Source organism: Centruroides vittatus, unplaced genomic scaffold (genome assembly GCF_030686945.1).
Source record: "Centruroides vittatus isolate TY-2023 unplaced genomic scaffold, ASM3068694v2 contig_18, whole genome shotgun sequence".
Taxonomy (NCBI): domain Eukaryota; kingdom Metazoa; phylum Arthropoda; class Arachnida; order Scorpiones; family Buthidae; genus Centruroides; species Centruroides vittatus.
This window is the reverse complement of record NW_027121101.1, coordinates 982,763-1,010,403: the sequence shown is the minus strand read 5'-3', so window position 1 is coordinate 1,010,403 and position 27,641 is coordinate 982,763. Positions and strand designations below refer to the sequence as shown.

Sequence of the window (27,641 nt, the reverse complement as noted above, 5' to 3'; positions counted from 1 at the left end):
TATAATTACATATTTATAATATATTTTGTCAAATTTAATCTCAAAATACTATAATTTTTTTCATATATGATAATAGTTTTAGAAATAATTTTGTATCTGAGGATTTCTCTTTTTATTCATTAACAAAAAAATCTTGCTAAAAAAATTCTGATTCCACTTCAAAAAAGAAAGTATTGATTAAAGTAATATAAAAACTTCTCTATAAAATTACACAAGTAATATTAGTTCTATAGGTAAGATTTTGTGTGAAATAAGTTACAGATGACATCCTGAATGCTCTTGTGACTGGTGTCTTGATCTTTTCTTATTGCACCACAATAATGATAAATAATAGTTAATAAATATGAACAAACAAATTTATCCAACAGATTTATACTTACAACTGACTGACTCAATTTATATTCATTTTGTTAGTATAAACCTGTTAAGATATTCAACTAATATCTTGAATATGAATCATCTGATTATTCATATTCAAGATAAACTGAATGATACTTTAATTTGTGTGTTCTCACAAGAGGTAGGGACAGAGAGGTTCTGGAGATCCATAATCTAAGAGGATTCATAATTATGAGTGTTCCAAAGATTCCTTGAATTTTTCAAATAAACTCAAGTCAATTCCAACATAGATTAATCATATAGACAAATGGAGATTTTAATCCAACATCAAATTCAAACAAATTTCTCTTTAAATCATCAATGATAGCTATGATAGTATATTTCCCTAGTTAACAAAACAAATATTTACATTTTTAGAAACTTAAATGATATTTTGAAAATGAATTTTTTAAATGCTTAAAGTCATGCATTTGTGTCCTATTTGGGTTCTCATAAATGTATTATTATTTTGGAAAATGACTTGTGTATTGTGTAAATCAATTAAAAAATATAATTCCTTAATAAATCCAACAAATACAAATCATAACAATATAAATAAACATCTCTAAGCCCGATGAGTATAGAATGAATTACCAATGATTGCCTAAAAATCGGGCTATAAATTGGCTAATTAAATGATTGATATAAAGTAATTTGTTACTAGAGGTAGACGTTAGGCGCCATCTCTTATCTAAGTTAATAATTATAATTTTAAATAAAAATATTAAATAAATTTAGAACCTTCTGGAATAAAAGAACTGACCCAGGGCAGGACTTGAACCCACAACCTCCACTTGCCGTGCAGCGCGCTTGCCACTTACACCATCCGGACCCCGAGCGAGTCTTCGCTTCCAGAAGTATATTAATTTAGATATAACCTTACTTGGTTAAATACTGTACTGGCTGGGGACGACTCCTATGTTTATGGCCTAAGAACAACTCTAGTACAGTATTTAACCAAGTAAGGTTCTATCTAAATTAATATACTTCTGGAAGCGAAGACTTGCTCGGGGTCCGGGTGGCATAACCAGCAAATGCACTGCATGGCAAGCAGAGGTTGCGAGTTCAAGCCCCGCCCTGGGTCAGTTCTTTTATTCCAGAAGGTTCTAAATTTATTTAATATTTTTATTTAAAATTATAATTATTAACTTAGATAAGAGATGGCGCCTAACGTCTACCTCTAGTAACAAATTACTTTATATCAATCATTTAATTAGCCAATTTATAGCCCGATTTTTAGGCGATCATTGGTAATTCAAAAGTTATAATGGTTCACAACCATTCATTTACAATTCATTATAATATAATAAAATTTTTACTAGTATTTCAATTTGTATGCTATATATATTTTAAAAATATATTTATAAAGCACCTCTAGATTTTAATATACATTAATTACTATGTATATTTAATTAAATATGAATATATAAGAAAACAAATCTATCAATAAAAATCTTCTAATATATTACGAAAAGAAAACTAAAGAATCAAAATAAAAACAAAATTATTTAAAATTTCATTCTGAAATATTTTTTCACAGTTAAAAAGATTTCTGTCTGATAATTTTTTTTATTAAACAAAAATCTCGTAAAATATTTCAAAGTTAAAATTTATATTTGTATAAAATTTTGTTGAAAGATTTTGCTAACTTGTAGGTTATTAAAAAAATTTCTTTTTACAAATATTTTTAAATTGTTTGTTTAAAAACATGAAATGTGACTGAATTAATTTTTATAATTTGCCTTATTTACTTAATAACATTAGTTGCATTAGAACAATAATTATATATAAATATTGTGAATAAATTTAACAGCGATACTAGAAAGCAGATTCAATGAAAATAAAATAAACATCAATGAGATAGAGCAAGAAGAAAACTATAAAATCTTAATATTGTTGATCCTTAATATAAGGGTAGAAAGGTGATATAGGACAGGGGTGGCCAACTTTTGTGCACATAAGATCTACTTTTTATCGTAAAAATGTGTCGCGATCGACTTGTTGTCATAGGCATAGTCTAAGTGGGGAGGGGGAAGTGTGAAATACATACTATGTTTATACACTGTTTCAGTACGAAGTGCACTCACTGCTTATGAGTCGAGTCATAACTGCATGCATACAGTTGCATTCGGTTACAAATATAATACATTAAGTCAAGACCTCGCTAGCGATCGACCAAAATTGGCTTGCCGATCAACCAGTCGATCACGATCGACTTGTTGGCCACCCCTGATATAAGAGAAAGTGATGATCTAACAATATCAATTGTCTGTTGTAATTGAAGACATCATGGGCAACTACAAAACAAACTTTGTATGAGATATAATAAAATATACAAACAGCTGATAGTGCAATAAATATGAGAAGAAAAAATATCACACTTTCAAGAAATAATCTAAACAATAGCTATCAAGTATTGCCTAGGGGATGTCTCATGCACTAAAATTTGCAATCTGATATTCTCAAAAATTATATTTCCACTCTAAAGGATGCCTTAAAATAAGCATGTTTGGTCCATTGTTTCAAAAATCCATTGTATTTGGATCCATAAAATCAAGGGTTGATAATTTTTTTTGCTGTAATTAATATTTAATTATACACTAATACTTGATGTGAATATTTTGTATGAACTACTCATCCAATTTTCAATGTAGGAAATCTTGAAACCAAATTAGATTAAAATAAAATTAAATTTTTATTCATTATTTTTGTTAATTTCATTCAGGATAATCTTTGTCAACTAAACAATGGTAGAACAGGAAAAAAAAACAGAATTGATGATTTAAACTACAGAAGCAGGAAAACAAATTTTTACAGTGAGATTTAAAAAATTTATATAAATTTAAAAAATACAAAATGTAAATGTATAATAAATATATAACATAGAACATGAACATGTAAGTGTTATATAGAATATTAATAATCTACAATATCAATACAATAAACAATTTCAAGATATCAAAAATAATCAGAAGAGATATAGACTCAATAGACTCAAGAGATATAATCAATATAGATAGACTTTTTGCATGAAGCAATAAACCTTAATTATTGACAAAGCTGATGGATGTGATAAGAGAGATATAAGATCTAATTTTATATATGGCTACTTTATATATGTGCTATTGTAATAAATATATTTGGCAAAAACAACAGAACCAAAAACTAATTGGATATCATTAATAAAATATAACAATTTCATTGATATGATTGATTTATGAATAATATCCAATGTTATTAATTTGCTTTGAAGTTTATATATATAAGCCAAACCATAACCAAATTAACAGATTTTTTATAGAGCTATCTATCTTTTAGGTAATTAGAAATTAATTATAAGCATATTCAACCCATGCAAGGATTAAGATTCAGATCCAGATTCTGCTCCAAGCCATTGTTTTCTTTAAATGTCTCAAAATGTATTAAAGTAAACTAAAAAATCACTATCTAATTATTTAAATTATGATATAATGAAAATGAAAGTTTTGAAATATTTTTAACTCTTACTAATGAAAGATTATAGAGAAATACAATTTATTAACTCTAAAATTCTGTTTAATACATATACATATTTTTTTAGTTTCAAAAGACACTGGCTTCATTTTCAAATGTACTAACCATCAATTAAACATCAAAAGTTAGTTTAAGAGTAGCTTTTTAAATTTTTTTGATTACCATATTAATTATGGTAATAAATTAAAAAAACTTTAAAAAAAAAACTGTTCCTAAACTTTTAACTTCTGTTGAAATTTGTTTTAAAATGAAACTGGAATGTGTGGAAAACATCAATACATAAATTAAATGGACTTATGCAGTAAACAAGCCATGTTTCTTCATTGTTATGAGATAGTAACTCAATCCATTTTTAAAACAAAATTCATTTATAATTAATTTCAAATTGTTTAAAGATAGTCCAATAAAAAATTCAGCAGTTTATTATCACTGAATATATTGTGAGACAATAGCAAGGTTGAGGCTGAAGTTTTAAACGTGAAAACGTGTACGTCAGATGTTCAGCGCCGCTTTCCCGTAAGCCTAGAAGTTTGACAATGGTGTTTGGAATGTCAAGCATGATTCCACTGACATTTCAAACGCCATTGTCAAATTTCTAGGCTTACAAAAAAGCAGCGCTGAACATCCGACGTACACGTTTTCACGTTTAAAACTTCAGCCTCAACCTCGCTAATATTAAAAGTTCATAACAAGACTTACTCTAATATTTTATTAGAATATTTAAAAACTACATAAATGAATAACATATAAATGAGAAAAAAGCTGAACTCACAAATTTATTTCTTCATACTTTTTTATCATTATTATTTTTAAAAAAATTTTTTTGTTTAATATCTTTTCAATTTTTCTGTGCTGACAATGAAGTTAATTGAAAAATTTAAATATAAAAATTTTGCATTATGTATATGAGTTAGTTCTCTAAAAAAAATAAAATCAATAATAATATATAAAATTTTGATATTCATATTAAATAACAATCATCTTCAAAGGATCCAAAATAACTTTAACTGTGAACCAAATTTATAGTTATAAGTGTAACAAAAATATATTTAACATAAAATATCCATTTAAATATATATAATTAGAAATAATTTATAAGTAGTAGTGGTAATTACAAATATGAAAAAATAATTTTTTAGATATGTTTTGTTGAATGCATATTCGTTATCTTCTTCCATTTATACATGACACTTCATAATTTAATGACAGTATATTTTATGAAGATTTTATCTATACTTTCATTCAACATTGTGTGATGTCTTACATATAGCCTGAAGAAGACCTAATTAAAGGTTGAAAGCACTAATTTTATAAAATAGCAATTAAATTTGCATTATAGAACAATCTTTATTTTAATTAGATCTGATCAACTTGTTTTTTCAGTATATTGCAATATATTTCTTCTCTGTTATTAATTTAGGTTATTTATATATCAAATAAAAACATATTGTTATAAGTAGGATCCTATTATACATTTTCAACGTTAAGATTTTCTTTATGCTTATGCATGATTATTCTTAATATATTATAAGTAAAATTTCATAATTTTAATTTAAAATTGTAGCTTTATTTTTCTGAATTTTTGTAACATACTAACAGAATTTCTAAGTAATAAATTACATAATTCAAAAACCAATTTTTGTTAAAATTTTAAAATCATTACAGGTTGAAGTAATAATTAAAATTCAGTATTTTGTGTAAAGTAGAAATGTTTCATAAACATTAAAGACTTTAAATAAATTATCATCATAAGACTTCCATGTTCAAATCTCAATACATAAATATATAAAAAAAATACACTTTTTAATAAGTAAGTTATGAGTAATTTGGTAATTTTAATTAAAATTTTCAATAAAAAGATATAATAAGTATTAATTATGATATTTATTAAATAAAAAAAATTCATATTAAATTTAAAAATATATATTACAAACAAATTTCATAATAATAATAATATATTTTAAACAAATTAGAAGGAAAATATCATAAAAACTTAACAGAATTACTCACAGATACTTCTTCACTTTCTTCTTGTTCTGTTTCTTCAGTCTGATTTGAACTTTCATTAGTCACCTGCTTTGAAGAATCTGCTACAAAATCTTCCATTTCGACCTAAAGACAATTTAGAATTTAAATGACATTTAATTCACATCTTTTGTTCTAAAATATTTTGAATTACAATATGAAAGACAACATAATATTTCCCTTAAATAATAACAATTTATATTGTTCATAATTAGCATAACTATACATAATACTATGCTATATAAAACAATTCATAACTTTTAACTATTAAATTATAATCATATATAAATATTACAATTATAGTTTGAAATTGTGACCATATAGAGTGAGTTCCACACTATTTCCAACAAAACAAATGATTTACAATTATTTTGTTTGTGATTGAGTATTGAACACAAGACTGTGCTATTTATTAAACACTTGGCTTTTGCCACCTTTATTTACTTGATACAGGAAAAAGCCAAGTGTTTAATAAATAACACAGTTTTGTGTTCAATACTCAATACACAGTAAAACATGGTTTCAAAAACAGGTATTTTGTTTGTTTTAAATATGTATATATATAATTTATATCAAATCTCAGAGTCACTGAAGTTTATACATTTAGCTCAGAAAATAATGTAGATAACTGAAGTAGATAAAGGTTTTTCTGCAAATCACAAATTTACTTTAATTTGCAATTTAATTTAAACCATAAATTAGAATTACATTTTCAAAACTTCAAGAAAGCAAATAGCTACAGATTTCCAGAAGAAGGGTCTATGTTACAAGAGTTATGTTTATGAAGAAGAGTTTATGCTATGCTCATTGCCAACTTTTTTTTTCAGTCTTTGTCATCTGAGCTTTTCTCAACTTTTATGATACCCCTTCATTTTTTCTGTTACAATATTGCTATGATTTCTTTACACATATTGAGCTTATGTACATTCCCCTAAAATACTATACCAGGGGTGAGCAACCTTTTTAATCAACGAGCCAATTTAAATTTTAAAATTTTTTGGTGGGCCGCACATAAAGTAACACTTATTAATAATTTACAAAACTTCATTTATAATAAACATTAGAATAAAAATATATAAAATTTAAAAAAAGTAAAGACTTCACATACAAATTTTAATGCAAAATAAAAACAAACAAGAAAAGAACAGAAAAACGAATTTACTTGAAATTTTTAATGAGAAATTTGGCACTGTTCTTTTGATACAAGCTGATCAATATCAGCCAGAATTGATGAGATAGCTACACGTACACAACTTTCTAATCGTGCATCACTCAGTCTTGATCAGTGGTCATTTTTGATTAATTTCATGGTTGAAAATAACTGTTCGCAAACATACGTACTTCCAAACAGAGACATCATTTGCTTTGCATTTTTCGTCAAAAGCGGAAATTTCTCAGGGCTCACATAAGATTTATAAAAATTTTCGATGTTTACTGAGAAAAATACATTTTTTAAATCGGTATTATTCTGCATGTCAATCACTTCCATTTGAAAGTCTTCAGGAACTGTATCCACATCGATATTAAATGGCGAGGAAAACATTTTCATGGAAACCGCTGTCTTCTCAGCTTTGAACATTTGGAATCATAATTGAAATTCGTTGATTAAAATGTCTATATATTGTGCGTATTTTTGAGAAGTAGTAACGTTTTCTTTTTCTAAATAGGAAAGTGAGACACATTATTCTGCAAAAGATGCTGTTTCCACAATTTTAATTTGTGCTCAAAGCCCTGAATTTTATCATACAAATTGTGAATAAACTGTCCTTTGCCTTGAAGTTCCACATTAAGATCATTGAGATGCTGAGTCATGTCGATAAGAAACCCAAAATCGCACACCCATTCTTTATTACCAAAATGAGGAAAGGCATATCCCTTCATATCCAAGAACAATTGTATTTCGCTTATTAAGTTGTATACTCTTTTTAGCATTGCACCTCTACTAAGCCAACGTACTTCGGTATTAAAAACCACGTCACCATATTCAGTTTCTAAATCTTTCAGGAATTCTTTAAATTCACAGTGATTTAACGCGCGCGACTTTATAAAATTGATTAGTTTAATTATTGGTACTGTGACATTTGACAAACTCAATCCTTTCGTACACCAATTTTCCTGGTGAATTATGCAGTGGTTAATGAATATTTCCCTTCCTGTGACTTTCTTAATGTCTTGAAATAGCCTTCCCGATACTCCTACCTCCATGCTTGACATTGCTCGTGCTCCATCTGTCGATATACCAATAATCTTTTCTAATAAAATTGAAAAATTTTCCAACACAGACTTTAGTTCATCGTACAGGTCTTTGCCGGTTGTAGTCCCTTGCATTGGAATCAGTGAACACAATTCTTCGGTAATATTAAATTTGGTGTCAATACCACGTAAAAATATAGCCAGTTGTGCTGTATCGCTAATATCGCAACTCTCATCAAGTGCCAAAGAACAGTATTCGAATTTTGCAATGCGTTCACGAAGCGTTGTTGCTATGTTCTCGGACAAGTCTTCAATTCTCCTTGCAATGGTGAATCTTGATAAACTAATGTTTGAAATAATATTTATTTTATCAGGAAATGCTATTTCTGCAACAGCAGTCAGACATTCTTTTATCATCTCTCCATCCACAAAGGGTTTCATTTTTTTTGCCAGTATTTGACTGACAACAAAACTAAACTAGACTTTACTGCTGTATTTGATAAAATAGCTTGATTTTTAAAAATGGTCTGTTGGTTTCCCAAGTTTTTCTCCATTTGATTAAACTTATCTATCCGGAGTTGTCCTGTTAGGTTTTTATATTTTTGTTCATGTTTTGTATCGTAATGCCTTTTTATGTTATATTCTTTTAATGTCGACACAATCCCTGAGCATATTAAGCATACAGATTTATCTTTGACAAAAGTGAAAAAATAATCAAATTTCCACTTTTCTTGGAAATGCCTGCGCTCATTCGCAACCTTCCATTTTTTGTTTGCTTTTCCGACATGCTATTATGGATTAAAAATTTGAAAGTTAAAAAAATTTGTAGGAAAACTTAATTTTGAATAAAAAAAACTCTAATGTTATCTTTTTGACAATAATATTGCACTCACGCCTTTCAAGAAACACAAGAATTGCTAAAATTGCTATATAACAGCTTACCAGTCTGACTGATTGTATGAGAGAAGCAAACACAAACAAGCACAGACGCGACGGGTTCGTATTGCATGTTTAAACAAGTCGCCGACAAGTGAGTAACTCGTCACAAAAAATTGTTTCGGTTTAGTATGTACTACCATTTTATTATAATTAATTTTATAACATTATATTGATGGGAGAAAGTCGATAAAATAAATTCAATTTTAGAAATGCTTGGCGGGCTGCATAAACATGTTTAATGGGCTGCGTGTTGCTCATCCCTGCACTATACTAATAATGTATTTTTTCATACTTTTTGGTTATCCGACTTTTCAGTTATCCGACCAACCCCAGTCCCCAATTAAGTTGGATAATCGATGCTCTACTATATATATATATATATATATATATATACATATACATTATACATATATAAGATTATTAAAAAAAAACTCCCTGGATTCAAAAAATTACTGTTTATTACAAAATATTACTAACATACAAAATAAGGTACATTTCTAGAAAAACTCTTAAAGTTTTTTTGAGACAATAAGAGATGCTATATATGACTTCCTTGTGTATCAATGTGATATTCTAATTCAGTCTTCTATGCAGCATATCTGATGAGTCAGTGGTGGCAATTGCAGTGTTAATGTGATCCCATAGTTCATTCAAAGTGGCTGGTAATAGTGGCCTGTAGACATGATCTTTCACATACCTCACAAGAAGAAACAAGGCATCAGATTGAGAGATCTGGAAGGTCTTGCCATGAATGAGTTAATCTCTGCTGCCACACATCTGATCCTTCTCTGCAGGAGGGTTTGGTTGAGATAAGCTCATACTAGATGATAGAAGTGTGGAAAGGCTCCATCCTGTTGGTAAATGGTAACTCATTACCTTGAAATGTTGCAGCAGTGACTATGCCTCAGCTGCAACATATCAAGGTATATAATAGCTGTGATTGTGGCTTCCATAAAAAGGAATGCTCTTCTCCAATACCATTTATGAATAGTTTTTGTTTTTGACTCTTTCTAAAATTCTTCATATGGTTATAACAGACCTTGTTTCATGGAATTGCAAGACATAAAATGATTTCTCCTCTCTAGATACCACCATGTTGCATTGCATGTTCCTAGCTGTGAAGTGTGAAACCAGCAGTGCATGGAACTATTCACATAAAAACTTGTGGACACAAGGCACAGATAATAATGTGTTTTATAAATTACCCACAGTAAAATCATGAAACCAGGGAGTTCTTGAATAACTCTGTATAAAATTATTCTAGAATTTGTTACTTGATTAATATGATCATCATCTTCAACAATGGATTAACTGCTTCAATGAAAAATTTTAAGATAAAACACAAGTATCCACCACAACAGTATTTTTCAACCACCGGTCCACAGAAAAATATTTGGCCATATTGATGCTGGTGTAATTGATTATGAGTGACATTTAAATAGTAATTTAGAGTCATTGTAAGAACTTTGTTACATATAATAACTCTAGATAATCATATATAAGGGTTATAAATAAGCATAAATTATAGTTGCATATACAGTAGAGCATCGATTATCCGACCCCGATTAACCGACTTATTGGTTAACTGACCGCGTTCTAGTCAGCAAATTCAAATGTCCGCTAGTGATGTGGCACTACAATATTTGGTTATGTCTTGGCTACTTTAATATTATTTTTGTTAAATTTTTTACATGTCTTAGCTGGCAGCACTGGCTCGACCATGAAAGGGCAGGTAGCATTTAAATCAGGCCTAATACACTATACTAATAATGTATTTTTTCATACTTTTCAGTTATCCGACCAACCCCAGTCCCCAAGTAAGTCGGATAATCGATGCTCTACTGTAATTACTAGTCCATATAAAATTATCCATAATTTTACTGATCTGCAATGAGAAAACAGTTGAGAAACACTACACTAGAATGCATATGCTGTCTTACTATATCTTTAGATACAGAATCAGTGATCTTCAATTAAATTAAAAATTGCTTCTTTTGATAATCAGTAATATCTAATAAATGTAAAACCTATATCATCAATGGATACACAGATAGATTTGCTATGAATGTTTATTCTTGTTAATAACTGTGAGCTAAGTTTTGAGTTTCAACCACCATCTTAAAATGATGGATTGTCATAAAATAACAATGTGGATTAATGGCATTCAGTTAACAGGAATGTTTCATGAATGCATTCAAACATTGTTATACCTTATAACATTAAAATATCTCCGTTATTTTGGTAATAACACATTCATAAATTCAACCCTAGAATTTTTCATAAAAAGTTTAGAATGTTTTAGAATTTAAATATATCACAATATTTGATACTAAGTTCAATTATATTATCTAAAAAGCTTGAAGGAAAGAATATTTTGTAGTCAAATTGATCATTTGTAATAGATTGTATTGATGTAATTAATAAATATTTTTTAAATAATTCATAAAAATTGCCAACAAATAAATACCACTTTAATGGTCACATTTTGTCATAAAGGTAACCATAACATCTTTATTAATCAGTATTAATAATCGTTATGTTTTAAATAATTCTTACCTCAGGTATAGCAACATCTTGTAGGATACTTCTAATATCAACACGAAGATAATATTTAGGTGTTGGTTCCCATTTACTAATTAACTAAAACAGCAAAGTTTTCATATAAATTAAACAAAATTTGAATTTAAATAACAAACAAAGCATTTCAATACAAACTACTTATAAAAAGTTACATTTTCATACAAAATATTTTAAAAACTTAAAATGTATTTATAATTTTACTTAAATTTCATGTTCATTCATTCAAAATATTTGTTAGAATATTTTGAATATGTCATTTCAGAAAATATTTCTACAATTTGATTATAAAAATAATTATTTATTCTGTTTTATTGTTACACTTATTGAATGAGCTAATCAAACTTTGCATATATTTTCTAGATAAAAATATAAGTACATAAAGAGCTATGTTAATTCAAGTTTCTTTACTAATAATACACACTGATAGACATTAGTAATGCAACACAGTTATTAACTTTTGCATGAATTTAATCATGAGTATTTCAAATGAAATAAAAGTACAATTAACAATCAATATAACTGACAACCTTTGGGCAAGAATATGTTAACTCATTTTTTCACACTTATGAAAAAAAATCGCCCTAAAGTTCAAATCTGCCCTGTATTTAGGACAGATCACAGGCAATTACAGATTGATAAGCGATCTGAGAGGTTATGAGTCACGACTCTGGCAATCATATGCTGTATGTGTAGAAATTCAACAATGTTCAACAAAACTATTGAGTTAACACAGAAAAAGATAACATATACCACTATCTGTCAGCATTACATAAAAAATAAGAATAAAATTGGATTAAAATAAAATGTATAAATAATAACAAATTAAACAGTCAATAAACAAGTAATAAACATATAACAGTGCAATGCTGCTCTGAGGTGTTTTATTGGAAACCATGTGATTTACAACTTTAGAAGATTAAACAGTGCTATACACAACTCTGGTATATCTGGCATGGGAGAGTTGCATGGTGACATTGTTGAGATGTAAAAGGATTCCAATATGAATAATGTTTTTCAATCCCCACAGCATTTTAGAAGGGAAGTTTGCAATCAAAGCAGCTCAAAGTTACTCTCTATTGCTTTTTTAGCTAGCTCTGTTGTTCATTTGTTATATACTACATCATTATGATGTTCTGCAAGACAGAGTCAAATAGTCTATCTGTAGTGCAACATGATAAATCTAGAATCAATAGAATAGTCCTTATTTTAAAATCAAGATAATAAACCATTAATTTTTGAGACAAGATTTCTAAGCAATTGAAAAAATCCAGCAACAAATTGCATAACTTTCCTGGCAAAAAAAACTTAAAATTGTGTGAGTTGCCATTTGTTATGAGATTTTATTTGAAATCTTTTCATATTATTAATTATTATAAAATAACAAAAAGCTTTATTTTGAGGGTAGAGAGTTTTTAATGCTAATAACAAGTAAAATCATCAAGTCCAACCCCACTTCAAATATAACACATGACCTCCCCTCTATCTCCTCACCCCCTTGACCTTTAATGACCAAAATTTAATAGCTTCTATCCCCTAATACACAAACCTCCCTGAAAAATTTCAGAAATTTTTGAGAAACGGTAAAGGTAAAGGAGTTATTAAGCTTTCAAAGTGGGTAAACAAAATCAAGTCACACACACAAATATCCATACATACAGAAAAACCACTAACTGTTTTGCATTTCTCAACATTTCAAGGTCCTGAGTCCAAAAATGTAAAAATCTTAGAAAATCATTTTTTGACCAATAACAACCAGGAAAGTAATAGTATATTATTCCAGATTTGTGTTTATTGTTTCCAAGACAATTCAACAAACAGAAATAGGTAGGAAAATAGGGAAGTATAAGAAAAAAAAATTAAAAAATATAAAGATTGACTTTCAGTTATATTAATCCAACTGATAAAGACAATAATAATAACTATTACTCGTTAAATTTTAATGTTTTAATATAAATCAAATTTTTATAAGTGAGAAAAATTATAAATGATGTTATAACAAAAATAATAATAAATGGTGATGAGCAGAGGCAGGCAAATTACGAAGAACACTTTTTCCCATGGATGTTGTTTATGTTATTTATGATAGCAAGAAATATATTAATTTAAAATAATATGTTTAAATTAATATTTATAAATCTGTGGACTCATAGAATTTTCTATTCTTGATTGTTCCACAGATTCACAGATTTTCATGTTCTACTAAGATCTAAAACAAGATAGAATGTCAGATATTTAAAATCACAGAACTCAAGTTTCAATCTCACTTTACAAGTACACTTGCCTCATGTTGGTCTCATGTTGCTGTCACAAAATACTGTAGTAAATTGCTACTCTACATACAAAAGAATATGCCAAGAACAATTGGACTGTTAACAGAACAGCTAATGTAATCAATGCTTTCACAATATTACTTGCAGAAAAGGTTTTCATTTTAATACATTCATTCATGTTGGAATTCTTATACAGTAAAGATTGTGTAAAAAAGTTCCAAGATGAAGGAATGTATGAAAGTGAAAATCTTTTATGCAAGTACTATTGTAAAATCATTGATTACATTATAAAAATACAATAAAAAATATCATTGTCTACCTCATGTGATATAAGTCTGTTTTATTGGAAATAGAAAAGTTTAATGTCTTCCACAAAATTTCCAGGTGTTGGATAACTAGCCCATAGATTTTAACAAATTTTTCCACATATTTTGCCCGTCTCTGGTAATGAGTCATCATGAAAAAGCAAAAATTTTTTTTACCTTTTTTATGTCTTCTAGACTTCGTTTATGTATATTATGCTTATAGCATGCATTTGGATCAGTATTATCCATCTCAGCAATATATACCTTCAATCATTATTCAAAGTACAATTTAAAAAATAATAATTTATATATATAAAAGTGTTTATTTATTTTTTTTAAATTTAATTATTCATAATAATAAAAATATAACATATAAAATCATTTTACTTGAAATCCTCTTTGTTTTGCATAACTCCAAAAATTCTCAAAATTCTTTACTTTGTCATTGATAGCATCAACAATGATAAAGGGAAAGAATCTATCATCGATGGTTTTCTTAAAAGATTTGAAGAGACTACTTTGATAAATATCTTCCATTTCAGCTTCGTATTCATATTCAAATTCCTTGTAAATTATAATCATCATTGAGTAATTAAGTTCTTATCAAAATAATAATATATTCAAATATTACAGTATTTAAAGTTATGTTTTATTTAAGTAACTAGTTTTTTTAAGCTAAATAGCTTATAATCATCATAAATAATTTTGTGTTTGCAGAAAATATTATGATTTTATTGTATGTTCATCTTCAAAATGTAGTTAAGAATTTATTACTAAAATGATTTTTCAATATAATGTAAAATTTTAAGTTTTTTAATTTTGAAGACTTAATAATTGTTATTCTTTGAATCAATTAACACTTAAAAATTTGATAACTCAATTTTAAATATGAAAAGATTTTATAGGCTAAATGTCTCATTAAACATTTATTAGTATAATTTTGCATGACAACTGAAAGCGAAATTTTCATTTCAAAAATATTGAAATTATATACAGTAGAATGCTGATTATCTGAACTGATTCATTTTGCAAGTGATTCAAATAATTGAAAATTTGGATAAGTGGATTAACATGTAAATAATGAAATTACGGGGAAACAAGCACAGTATTATACTGTACATGTACTGTACTTATTCATCAATGTACAAATAGCATCCTACTGATCATTTAGATTTGTCAAAGCAATTATGCATCACAGTGTGTAGTTGCACGATGTAAAAGAATTGCAGTGTGGCATCAATAGGAAGGAAAAAAAAAAGACAAGTGATGGTTCGGATAACTAGACATTTGGTTAATCAGCATTTGGACAATCAGAGTTCTATTGTAATTTCTTATATTTTTCTCTTTTTTATTTCATTTAAAAAAATATATTGTATTATTACAGGTTACTAATATAAGTTACTGTAATATGAAATAAACATATATGTAAATTATGATATTAATTTAGAAGTTTCATATTACCTTTTTCTTAATTCTTTTACCAGTATCAGGATCTTTAACTGTTTTTTCTGTTTCAACCATAAAGTAATCGTCTAGACAGAGCATTCTGGGAGCACTGCCACCATTTTCAACTTCTTTGTCCTAAATTAATATAATATTTATTTTTATTTTACCCTTATGAAATTCTAATAAAAATAAATTAATACAAATACAGTGGGTGATCGGTTAACGAACACTTCAGATAACAAACACTTTTGCGAAAGATTTTTTATGTTTGGACAACAAACACATGCTCGGATAACAAACACTTCAAAGAATATACAGAAAAAGAAGCAACATAAAATAGTGAATACCGATTGGTCTTCCCTTGTCTCCAGGTGATAATTTGAAACTGTTTGGAGCTCTGAAGACATTGATATTGATGCTCAACCCAATATCAATCGAATATTATTCCTCTGAATAATATCCGATCGATATTGGGTTGAGCATTTCCCTTGTAATTCCAGCTTTTTGTTTACCTTTCTGACAAATAATTTTTTATAGTCTTTGCGAGACTGTCGGGTAGGTACTCATTAAGTTTTGCATCAGTATTTATTTACAAAAGGCAATAGTTTAACTGTCCCATCGGATATTTGTTAACGTTTCAATACCAAATTTCATCTGGGCCTTGCATTTAAATTATTTTTTGTGCGCTAGTTGATTTCTGTTCTCTGAATTTTTGTAAGTGCTTTTCTGAACTTATTATTTAAAAAAGAAACTGATAATATTATGGAGCATAAAATGAGTGGAGTGTCAAGAACTGTACTCACCATAGAAATCAAGCAAGAGAAAACAGCCAAGGTAGAGAGTGGGCAGAAGATGTCTGATGTTGCTAAGCAGTATGGCTTGAACAGGTCTATAGTGAACACAATCTTAGCTATGAAAGATATATCAAGAAGTCTCAAGCAATTAAAGATCTTTTGAAGAAGTGGGAGGATGTCAGAACAACAGGCATCCAAACCAGAATGAGGTTAATAGGCTTGGGGATTTCTATGACAACAATGCTATTAATTAGTTCCGAAAAATCCTGAAGAAGAGAGAAAAGCAATCGACATTGAACAGATTCTTTAACCCCCACAAACAGAAAAAACATGACTAATAAAAATGCAAGACTATGTATATATGTATTTTTATTATTACATATAAATAAAAATGGTAAGAAAGTATTTATTTTTTTATTTTTTGGAGTCTCCAGAATAAACTAATCAAATTCCCATAAAAACCTATGGTAAATCAATAATTGGTTAATGAACAATTTGGATAGTGAACAAAGTCTTGAAACGGATTATGTTCGTTAACCGATCACCCACTGTATTCTCAATCAAAACAATATTTGGAAATATATTAGCATGACATATGGCCTTATTTTATACAACTGCATCCTTATTAGTAGTAGTAATAAATGAAAACTTATTGTCTATGTAAAAATTAAAATAACATATTTAATATGCTAATATAGAGTAAAACATTTTTTTACAAATTTGATCATTAACTCATAAAATTAGAGAGAATTAAAATCATAGTGATATTTACATATTACAGTAAAACCTCAATCTAATGGACTAAATTCAGACAAGGGAGTATCTGTTAAAGCTGAAAGTTTGTTATATAATAAAGTAGATTTTCCAAATGCATGTATTAAATAATTGACAAGTTAGTTTATCTGTTTTTACTTATGTGGATATGTATGTGTAATTAAAATTAAATATGTATGAGAAGTTTAACTTCACAGAAAAGTTTTCTGTATTATTACTCATGTACTCACCATAGTTCTGAGATTGTGTATACAAATATACAATCTAAATCAAAATAAATAATCAAACATTTTTTGGAAAATACAATTTATAAGTGGTATGACTTAAATTTGAATAAACCTGTTAATTTAATTACATATAAAAAGCAGAACAAAAACCAAATGTTCTATTTTTGGAATGATTTATAAATTGAGTTCAGAATGCCAAAAGTGATTTTAATAAGTTAAAAATGTTTATTCAATAAACAATTCTTATAAAAATTTTAATTTTCAAATGTCATATCTGGTTTTTCTAAATTTTAAAAGATAATATAAAAATACACAAAACTTTATTAAAGAATTTCAGTACTTATATCTACAAAATATCTATAATAAAGGAATTTTCTGTTTGTGTGAAGACTATATTTAAATGACTTTTCCAAAATTGAAATTCTGATAGAGAACTTTAGTAGCAAATGCACCAATAAGAAAACATTTTAACTGAATAACAATACATGTCTTAATTTTTCAGTTTAATTTGAAAAAAGTATTTTGTAGATTTTCATCCAATGGCGATAATTATAATTAATTATTTGAAGACATAGTCCTTCCCAAAAAAGGAATCGCCATTTATTAGCTCTGTGTTCCAGACAATACATTCTTGGCGAACGACCTTTCTTTTTAGGCTACTGGCCGCCAAAAAGTCCTTTAAAAACACAATAATACATCCAATTAAAAATAAAAACATTTCTAAAACAGGAACTGGTGATATACGGACGTCTTCTGTTTTCCATCATACCTTCTTGGGGTTGTTTCGGCTTTTATCTACAACGAAATAAACACTGGTAAAATGCAGATTAGAAAAGCTGCCCCCTGGTGATGATACTTTAAAAACTTTTTGTAAATTTTTGTCTGATGGCGATAATTATAATTAATAATAATAAGTATAATTATAATTATTGCCATCAGACGAAAATCTACAAAAAGTTTTTAAAGTATCATCACCAGGGGGCAGCTTTTCTAATCTGCATTTTACCAGTGTTTATTTCGTTGTAGATAAAAGCCGAAACAACCCCAAGAAGGTATGATGGAAAACAGAAGACGTCCGTATATCACCAGTTCCTGTTTTAGAAATGTTTTTATTTTTAATTGGATGTATTCTTGTGTTTTTAAAGGACTTTTTGGCGGCCAGTAGCCTAAAAAGAAAGGTCGGTCGCCAAGAATGTATTGTCTGGAACACAGCTAATAAATGGAGATTCCTTTTTTGGGAAGGACTATGTCTTCAAATAATTAATTGAAAAAGTAATTACAGGTGTTAAATTCTACTTTTAAAAAATAAAATAGTAGTGTTTTATCTGATAAGATTTATTTTGAGAGGTAATAAATTTGATCTTATTTATTTACATCAAATTTATTATTCCATCTTCAGAAGAACTTGCAAAAAAAATTATGGAATAGAATTAATAAATTTCTTAAAAAGACAATTTTTAAAAATAAATTAAAAGAATTGCTTAGGACATGATTATATTGAAATATTTCACCTTAAAAGTAGTATTACTATATTGAAAAAGCTTGTAATTTGTGAATCAGAATGAATTCCATGTCATAAAATGTAATATTTCTTTAAATATTATAATATTCATATAATAATACATATTTGATAATGCAATTTTTTTCTGAACTTTAAGCATATTTTTTGTAAAACATCAATCTCCTGAAATTAATTAAATATTTTAATATTTAATGGAATAATGAATATCTGGAAATTTACATTCTCAATGTAATAATATGTTTTTATCATTTGTAGTCCTAAACAATTCTTATTTTAAACATTGCCAAAGATAAGAACACTTTAAATAATTAGAGACAAAAAATAAATTAACAACAAACAAAGGGAAAATTTTATATTAATACCTTAATCAATTTAGCAACATATGATTTTCCAGAACCAGGGGGTCCCCTTAATATAATAACTAATTGATTAGGACGATGAAATCTTCCAGGAGGACTTAACAAATCTTTAATTAGAACAGTTTCTCCCTTAATCTCTGACTGTGAAAATATTTCTGCTGGAGAATTACTAGTAAATTGATTATTAAATGAAGCTGATAGAGGTACTTGATCACGGCTATGTTTATTTCTACAAATAAAAGAAAATTATCAATTTAAAACAATATACTTCAACTAACTATTTTATTAACTATAAGTAATTTAGTACCTGTCAATTGTATTTAATTCATCACGTGAATTATCTTTGCCTAAAACTTTTTCTTCTGAATGTTTATTAAAATCACGACGACTCAGCCTTTCTTTATTTTTATCATCTTTATTTGTTTTATCTTTATCTTTTTCTCTTTCCTTTTCTGTTCTCTCTTTATCACGTTCTCTTTCTTTATCGCGTTCCCTCTCTTTGTCACGTTCTCGTTCTTTGTCACGCTCTCTTTCTCTTTCTTTGTCACGTTCTCTTTCTCTTTCTCTATCACGTTCCCTCTCTCTCTCTCTATCACGATCTCTATCTTTCATGCGTTCTCTTTCTCTATCTTTTTCTTTAATCCAGTCACGTTTTGGATCTCTGTTTCTATCTCTGCTTAGACTTCTATCACGCTTATGTTCATAATCAAATATTGCTAAATAAAATAAATACATTAAAGTCTATAACTGCTTTAAATTTTATTCATTCATTAATTTTTAATAAAGTTCAAACCTCATGGAAGACTGGAACACACATACAATAAAATAACATATACCAAAAAACCTTAAATAAATTCTAGTAGAAGTTTACTGCAAGTAAACTTTTGACAAATGTTTTCAATCGTTTCAAAAATGTTACAAAATGTTATTTAGGGGTCAAGGAGTTATTTTGTATTTAGTACTGTTAATTTTTATTTATATTAGCATCTCACATGTTCTTTATTTCAAAATTTTATACTACATAATGGTTATTTTTCTTGCATTCTAAATTAGAATGTCAGACCTGATGAAGATCTCTTGAAATAATCAAAAAGGTTTGTCCACAGTTTACTTGTATTAAACTTCTACTGAAATTTATTTAAGGTTCTTTGGTGTATGTTAATTTTTTAATAATTCTAATCCAAAATCAAATAAAATAAACAAATTGAAATACAAATCAAAACAATTTAAAAATTGAAAAATATTCATTAATTTTATAAAATGGGTTAAACAATTAAACTTATTTCATTTATTCAATATTTATTATGAATTATTATGACAATATTGTTAAAATATTGATATAATAATTGTGAAATGAAAATATTCCCTGACTTCACCAAGTTTTTCCTGATTTCTAGATCAGTATGAACCCTGATGATGTATTTCAAATTATGAATGAAAAAAATTACAAAAAGAAAGAAAAGAAAAAGATATGTGATGACAAAATTACAGAATATCATATAATAGAGAATGAAGACAGTATAATTGAGAATAAAGTTTGCAATTAAATAAGATCATCAATAAATCTTTAAAAAATTTTTAAATAAGTAAAAATTTATTTTAATATTAATTTTACCTTTTTCAACTTCACTGCCAGATGATTGTAAATCCTTTTTCTGACCATGTTCATAATCAAAGGTTTCAATCTTTGACTGAGAGAACAATACTGATGGTGGAGAAGTAAAAGCTATGAGATTAAAATATATATATATATATATATATATATTGCAAAAATATAATCTGCTAATATTTTTATACTTTAATTTTTGTGAATAAAACATACAGATTATTAAATATAAAAGTAATTTTAAAACTTTCTATATTTTATATAACTCATCAAAACAAATGTAAAAATTTACTAATAAATTTTTGGTATAATAATAATAATAAACTCAATACTAATAACATGCATGCATTTAAAGCATTCCCAGTACTCACATAGTCATTTGGAATTGAACACATTTGAATTTATACATTGAACATGAACATACACAGAACTAGAACAACTCCAAAAGAAAATATGAACAACATTAACAAAACACCATAAACACCACTCTAAGTTACCCATAGAAAGGCTGACTCTTCCTTGTAAAAAAAGGAAGACAAGGCCTCTGATCATTTAAATCTGCACTATAAACAAATACAGACCATATGAGTGTTTTTCTATAGAAAACAAGAATCATCATAATTACACAAAGCAGTAATTAATGCAGACAAAAACAGTAACCTTACACAACATTGACTAGGATTTAATGCAGTACACAAAACTCATGGACACTATCAAGTAGTCTTGGACTCAAGAGGAGCTCCACAGTAGGCACCCTAATGATCTTAGCCAGGATCACATTGACAGCTGAACTGCTGGCTGACTCATGTATTTCTCTTTGGACAGACAGAAGGGTTCAAAATTGCCTTATGAAACTAGATCATAAATATAAGAGTTGAGTGAAAAGTAGTGGCAACACAACAATTATCTGTAAAAATATTCATAGTGCACTCTCGTGATAAAATTGTAAGAAGTCTATTCCTAACCGTTCCATTTTGTTTGGAGATTATTTTTAGTTCACTATTCTATTTATTTTGGGGCATTTTATTTTGTTAAGGATAAACTACCACACTTCCCCAAACAAAATTCTAAAAGTTAAAAACTCACCTTATGACAACTGCGGACTGAAAAAAATGAAGTCATTATCCCAAAATGACATCTTGAGGTGGGAGACTTCCATGGAATGTTAAAAGAATGATCTCCCACCTCCAAATTGTTACCATATAATACAGAAAAAAGTGTTATAAAATTGTGAGGGAGATGACTTGAGGAAAAAACATACTACTAGAACAAATAAAATGTTACTTTGTAAGTATGTAAATAGGGTGAGTGGGCAAATACATTGTAACATCACCACACCTGCCACATAAAAAGATGAAGAGACGACTCAGACAAGGTAAAGCTTAGATTTGAACGAGATGGTGCTAAGAATCAAGTGACTGACAAAGGTTTCCAAGTTCCAGTTTCAGATTTGTAAGATTTGTATGACTGAAAACCAGTAACAGAGTTTTGGTGATGCATAGTCAAATTTGCAAGATTCATTGCATTTTTTTAGACAGAATTGATCCCTTTCTTTCTTGTCAGTTGTGTGGAGATAGAATTAAGATAATTCTAATTTGATTTAAGTTCCCAAATTGTCGGGAAGGTTTTGTACGTATTTGTTTTGGTTTGATAAAATATCCTTTTTTTTATTTTATAAAGATTTTCTAGCATTATTGAATTGTACATACACAAGCTTTACTACAATATACTTTAATAAATAGAATTTTTTATATTACATATAGTAATTCTTTTAACATTTGATCTTTAGTAATAATATTTTATTTTTGCCCATGCAGGTCCAGGCCTGACACACTAACCACAAACCTTAGCATGTAACATGCCATTAGCATCTTTTTCTGGGCTTTTGCTTTACTTTTGTGTAATAAGACGTTACAAAATAATCAAGTATCAGAAAGCATTTCCAGTGTCAGACGTTACTTTACTTTAGTTACTTTAGCATTTGTGTGAAACAAAAGAGGTAACTTACAAAACAAATAAATTATAGCTGTTAGGTGAAAAAAAGCCAAAATACGTTTACAAAGTTCAAACAATGCAGCTGGATAAAATTTAAGATTGCACAAGGCCACATGCAAAAGACTGTTTGGTTAGGACATACAGAGGCATGTGATACTGAAGCACTATCCAATTGTACAGTTGCTATTCCTGAAAATCAAACTGTGAATGCTGATACCATCAATAGTTTTTTGCAATCATCTGCATCTAGCACTATAAAAAAAGCAACCGCATTTCATCAAAGACAGTCCACCAGTACTTAATAATAGCAATTCTTACAGTCATGTTGCCTAACCAATGAAGAAATGTTTTGCAAGATGGTATTGGGAAAACTTGGAGAACATGCTGTGTTCTCCAGATATTAGTCCATTTGACTTTGATCTCCCAAGAAAAAGACATTTGAATGAGAACAATGCTTTTGTAGTGTTGCTGAGGTATTCTGCACCATAGATCTGTCTATTGAGGATATCAATAAAACAGATCTGCTAATGGCATATACTGTTTTCCAGTTACGGACTAGAGTTATTCATATGGTCAGTGACTATAATGAGTATAGTGATGTTCCATTCATGTCTAAATAAAGCATAATGTGTATTATACAACTGTTGTTACCACTATTCACTCAATCCATGTACAAAAAATGCAGCAATGAGTTGCATAACTGGCCAAAACTTTAAAACTATACGTGGTACCACCTGTTATGAGATTTTAGTAAAAGCTTTTTATATTATTAATTATTGTAAAATGGCAAAAAGCTTAATTTTGAGGATAAATATGAGTCTGATCAAAAATTGTAAATACTAATAACAAGTGAAATCTTAATTAACTCCGACCCTACTCAAGATATGACAGTGACCCCCTCCATCTCCCCACCCCTTGATCTTTAACAACCAAAATTTAATAGTATCAATCTCCCTAATACACAAACCTTCCTGCATACTTTCAGACATTTTTGACAAAAAGCACAGCAGTTAAAGTGGGTGAACAAAATCATACCCCTCACACATATACATTAACATTCATACATATGCATATGGAAAAAATTTTCAAATCTTTTGTGCATTTCTTGAAGTTTCCAATCTCAAGTCCAAAGATGCAAATATCTTGGGGGGTCATTTTTTGACCAACCATCATACTTTCCCTCTGTTATACATAACCAGGAAATTAAAAACTGCAGAAAGTACATTTTAAAAAATACAACACTTACAAACAACATATAGGAAATGCCACATCATGCACAAAACTATACAACACATCACATCAGGTTGTAAGCTTTTAGCCTAAACAGACTACCCATCAACATAATGAAATCAAAAGTTTGCACACAAACACAAACTATTACATACCCAAGAACCATACTACAAATACACACCTCAGATGTTCATAGAAAACAATACAAACAAAATACATTATGACCATGCCATAATCACAGACAAAACAAACCATCAAAACAGACCAAAAATCACATTCATTGTCTAGATGTACATGTACCATGTAATTATTTGCTAATTGTTAATCATATTAATTGGCTCCTCCACCAATTAATTGTCACCTGATGATTAATTCTCCAATAATTGGAGTAGTTAGTAAATAATTGTTCCAATAGAAAAACATTATTGAGCTGCAATTTGAAAAAATTGTAGACCTATAAATTCCCACTGTCGTTCATCTGTCTGTCTATCCTTCTTTAATCTCAAGGACAGTGGTGTTAGATAGATGAAAATCGAGACCAGATTTGAAAAGCTTATGGGCAGGAGGCCCTGATTAACTATATACAAACTTATTTCAATGCAAAAATTTTTCCCTGAAAAGAGTTACATATATTACAGGCACAACTATTGCTAATAAGAAAAATATGACGTACAGGGGCAAGATACTACTAATTTGAGGTGGAAAATGTATGTTCTCCACCTCAAATTAGTATATTTACTATTAGTATAATTTAATTAAATTAAATTAGTATAACTTAAAATATATTTTAAATTATGCTAATTTAATATAATAAATTAGCTAAATAAATAAATAATGTAATAAGTTAAATAAATTGAAAATACAATTAAAAATTTCAGCCCAGCTTGTCACAATAAATAATTGCTTGTTTATATTCACAATATAAAAAATACTTAGAAGAAAACTAAAATGTCTTCAAGCATCCATCCTAACCAATCATCAGGAACAAACAATCTTCACTTCACAGAGACAACCTTTTATTGAAGGTCATCTCTGTGAAGTGAAGACTGTTTGTTCCTGATGATTAGACAGGATGGATGCTTGAAGACATTTTAGTTTTCTTCTAAGTATTTTTTATATTGTGAAATATACCATCTGCCTTTTTCAATTTAATTTAATCTATATTTGTTTAGAAGTATACCTATGCTAAAAAGCATTGTGGACCTATTGGTCCTCTTCAGTTGGCTTTTCTTACATAAAAATTAAACTTTTGACAACTTTTTATAAACTTTTAATAAAACTATTAAACATTATGGCTTCACAAAATCACATACATCACAATACAGAAGGCTGTCATACTAGATACGTGTCATAGGAAATTCTTAAACACAAATCACACCCTCCTGTGACAGCACTGTTAAACAGTCAATGTCATGTACCGAACCCCCCAAACAGAGAACAGTCCCACTCATTCAGCCCTAACATCTCACAATTTGATGAAATGCTTGAAATGATATTTCACGTGTCTATTTAGCGCTGTTGATGCAAGCAGTGTGGCCACATCATATGAATTAATTACTGAGTCAGAGCAGAGGTGCAGAGTACTCCATGACCTGTATACATTAATATCACAGTAACACAAGTGAATGTAAATTTGAGTGTTCTAACTCAGTTCTCTTCTATTTACCCTACTGTTACTTAACACTCCCATATTAAACAGCCAAAAGCTGCCACTGATGCTACCATTATCATAATAATAACAATTATATAAAAAGTTTCTTTTAAGCATTACTTTTTTTCATTAGGTGTAATTTAAGGCAGATAATTAATTCACAACAAAGAAATTATTCTAATATGGTTCTTATAAATAAAATTAAGTAATATATATCTGCAAAAATTTATAAACAAATAAAACCAAAATAATCTTAAAAATCCTTAAAAGTAATGAACTGTATGCTTCAAAATCACAACTATTAATAGACTCAAATGAGTACAAGTTCAACAACATAGAATCTAATGTGGCTATTTCCCAAACAAAATTTAAAAAGTATTGTATTATGCAAACTGTTTCAACAAACAATGTGGATTAGTCTCTGTAAACCTTGTAGACTGGTAGACTTATCTCACAGCAGACTGGTCAGCAAACTATTTTTTATTTTACGAACGAACTACAAATGCATTACAAATGCACTACAAATGGACTACAAATGCATTCATTACAAATACATTCAATTCGATATTGAAGAAGCAGTAAACAGGCAAATTAACTACCTCGACATTACTATAATAAACAACACTAATAGTTTTGATTTTATAACATATAATAAACCATGTAATGTTAATAAAACTATTAATTTCCATTCTTATACTCCCAGATTATATAAAAAAGAATTCATACATAATGGAATTGAAAAATATTTATACACGTATATCTGATGAATATAATAAAATTATCAAACTTAAGGAATTAGATACTAAATTTATATTGAACGATTACCCAAAATCTATTCTTTCTAAATGGAAAACATGTTATTTAAAAAATAGATATAACACAAAGTTCAAAAATGAAAAAACATATATTAGTTTCCCATATATTAAAAATATTTTTGATCATTGTAATAATAACCTTAAAAGTTATAACATTTGCTTGGCCCCATCTTTTGTTGAATAAAATTTCACAGAACATTGATAAATACCCAAATAAAAGTAACAATAATAATATTGATTGCCTAAAAAGTGCTGGTGTTGTTTATAAATTAGAATGCAATTGTCAAAATCCATATATGTACATAGGTGAAACTGGACGTGTGTTGGAAGCTAGAGTGAAAGAACATGAAGCAGCCATTAGATTAAAGTACAATAATTCAAACCAACCACTGCTGAATTATTGGGCTAGAAAATGGCTATAGTAATATTAATAATTTAAGATAATTTGGTACTAGAGTTAGGCGCTAGGCACCATCTCTTGCTAAATTTAATAATTAGAATTTTAATTAAATAATTTGAAATGAATTTAGGCCTAACTGGAAGAAAAGAATCGGCCCGAAGCGGACTCGAACCCACAACTCCTGCTATCCGTGCAGACACGTTACCAGTTACGCTACCCGGACCTTTGGTCCAATCTCCCCTTCCAGTTGATATATGATTACGGTACGACCATCGACCAAAGGGGAGATCGGACCGAAGGTCTGGGTAGCGTAACTGGTAATGTGTCTGTACAGATAGGAGTTGCGGGTTCGAGTCCCGCTTCGGGCCGATTCTTTTCTTCTAGTTAGGCCTAAATTCATTTCAAATTATTTAATTAAAATTTTAATTATTAAATTTAGCAAGAGATGGCACTAACGCCTAACTCTAGTACCAAATTATCTTAAATTATTAATATTACTATAGCCATTTTCTAGCCTAGTAATTCGGCAGTGGTTGGTCTTTATGTATAACGGGTTAGTTGTTGTTTATTTGTACAATAATTCTCCTTGGTATGACCATACAATTAACTATAATTGTAA

The 27,641-nt window shown here is 28.4% G+C and overlaps 1 protein-coding gene across 4 annotated transcripts in view; it reads right to left on the bottom strand.

The window, feature by feature from the left end:
- LOC136969515 (YLP motif-containing protein 1-like) overlaps positions 1–27,641 on the bottom strand; it is a 145,561-nt gene that overhangs the window by 69,907 nt on the left and 48,013 nt on the right. For all 4 annotated transcript variants that reach the window (XM_067263693.1, XM_067263690.1, XM_067263692.1 and 1 more), the window contains exons 9-16: positions 20,941–21,051; positions 19,633–20,041; positions 19,329–19,554; positions 15,665–15,784; positions 14,591–14,767; positions 14,381–14,467; positions 11,605–11,688; positions 5,902–6,003 (exon numbers count right to left, since the gene is read on the bottom strand). In XM_067263693.1, the coding sequence (XP_067119794.1) occupies positions 5,902–6,003; positions 11,605–11,688; positions 14,381–14,467; positions 14,591–14,767; positions 15,665–15,784; positions 19,329–19,554; positions 19,633–20,041; positions 20,941–21,051 (1,316 nt within the window). The remainder of the gene's footprint in view (positions 1–5,901; positions 6,004–11,604; positions 11,689–14,380; positions 14,468–14,590; positions 14,768–15,664; positions 15,785–19,328; positions 19,555–19,632; positions 20,042–20,940; positions 21,052–27,641) is intronic.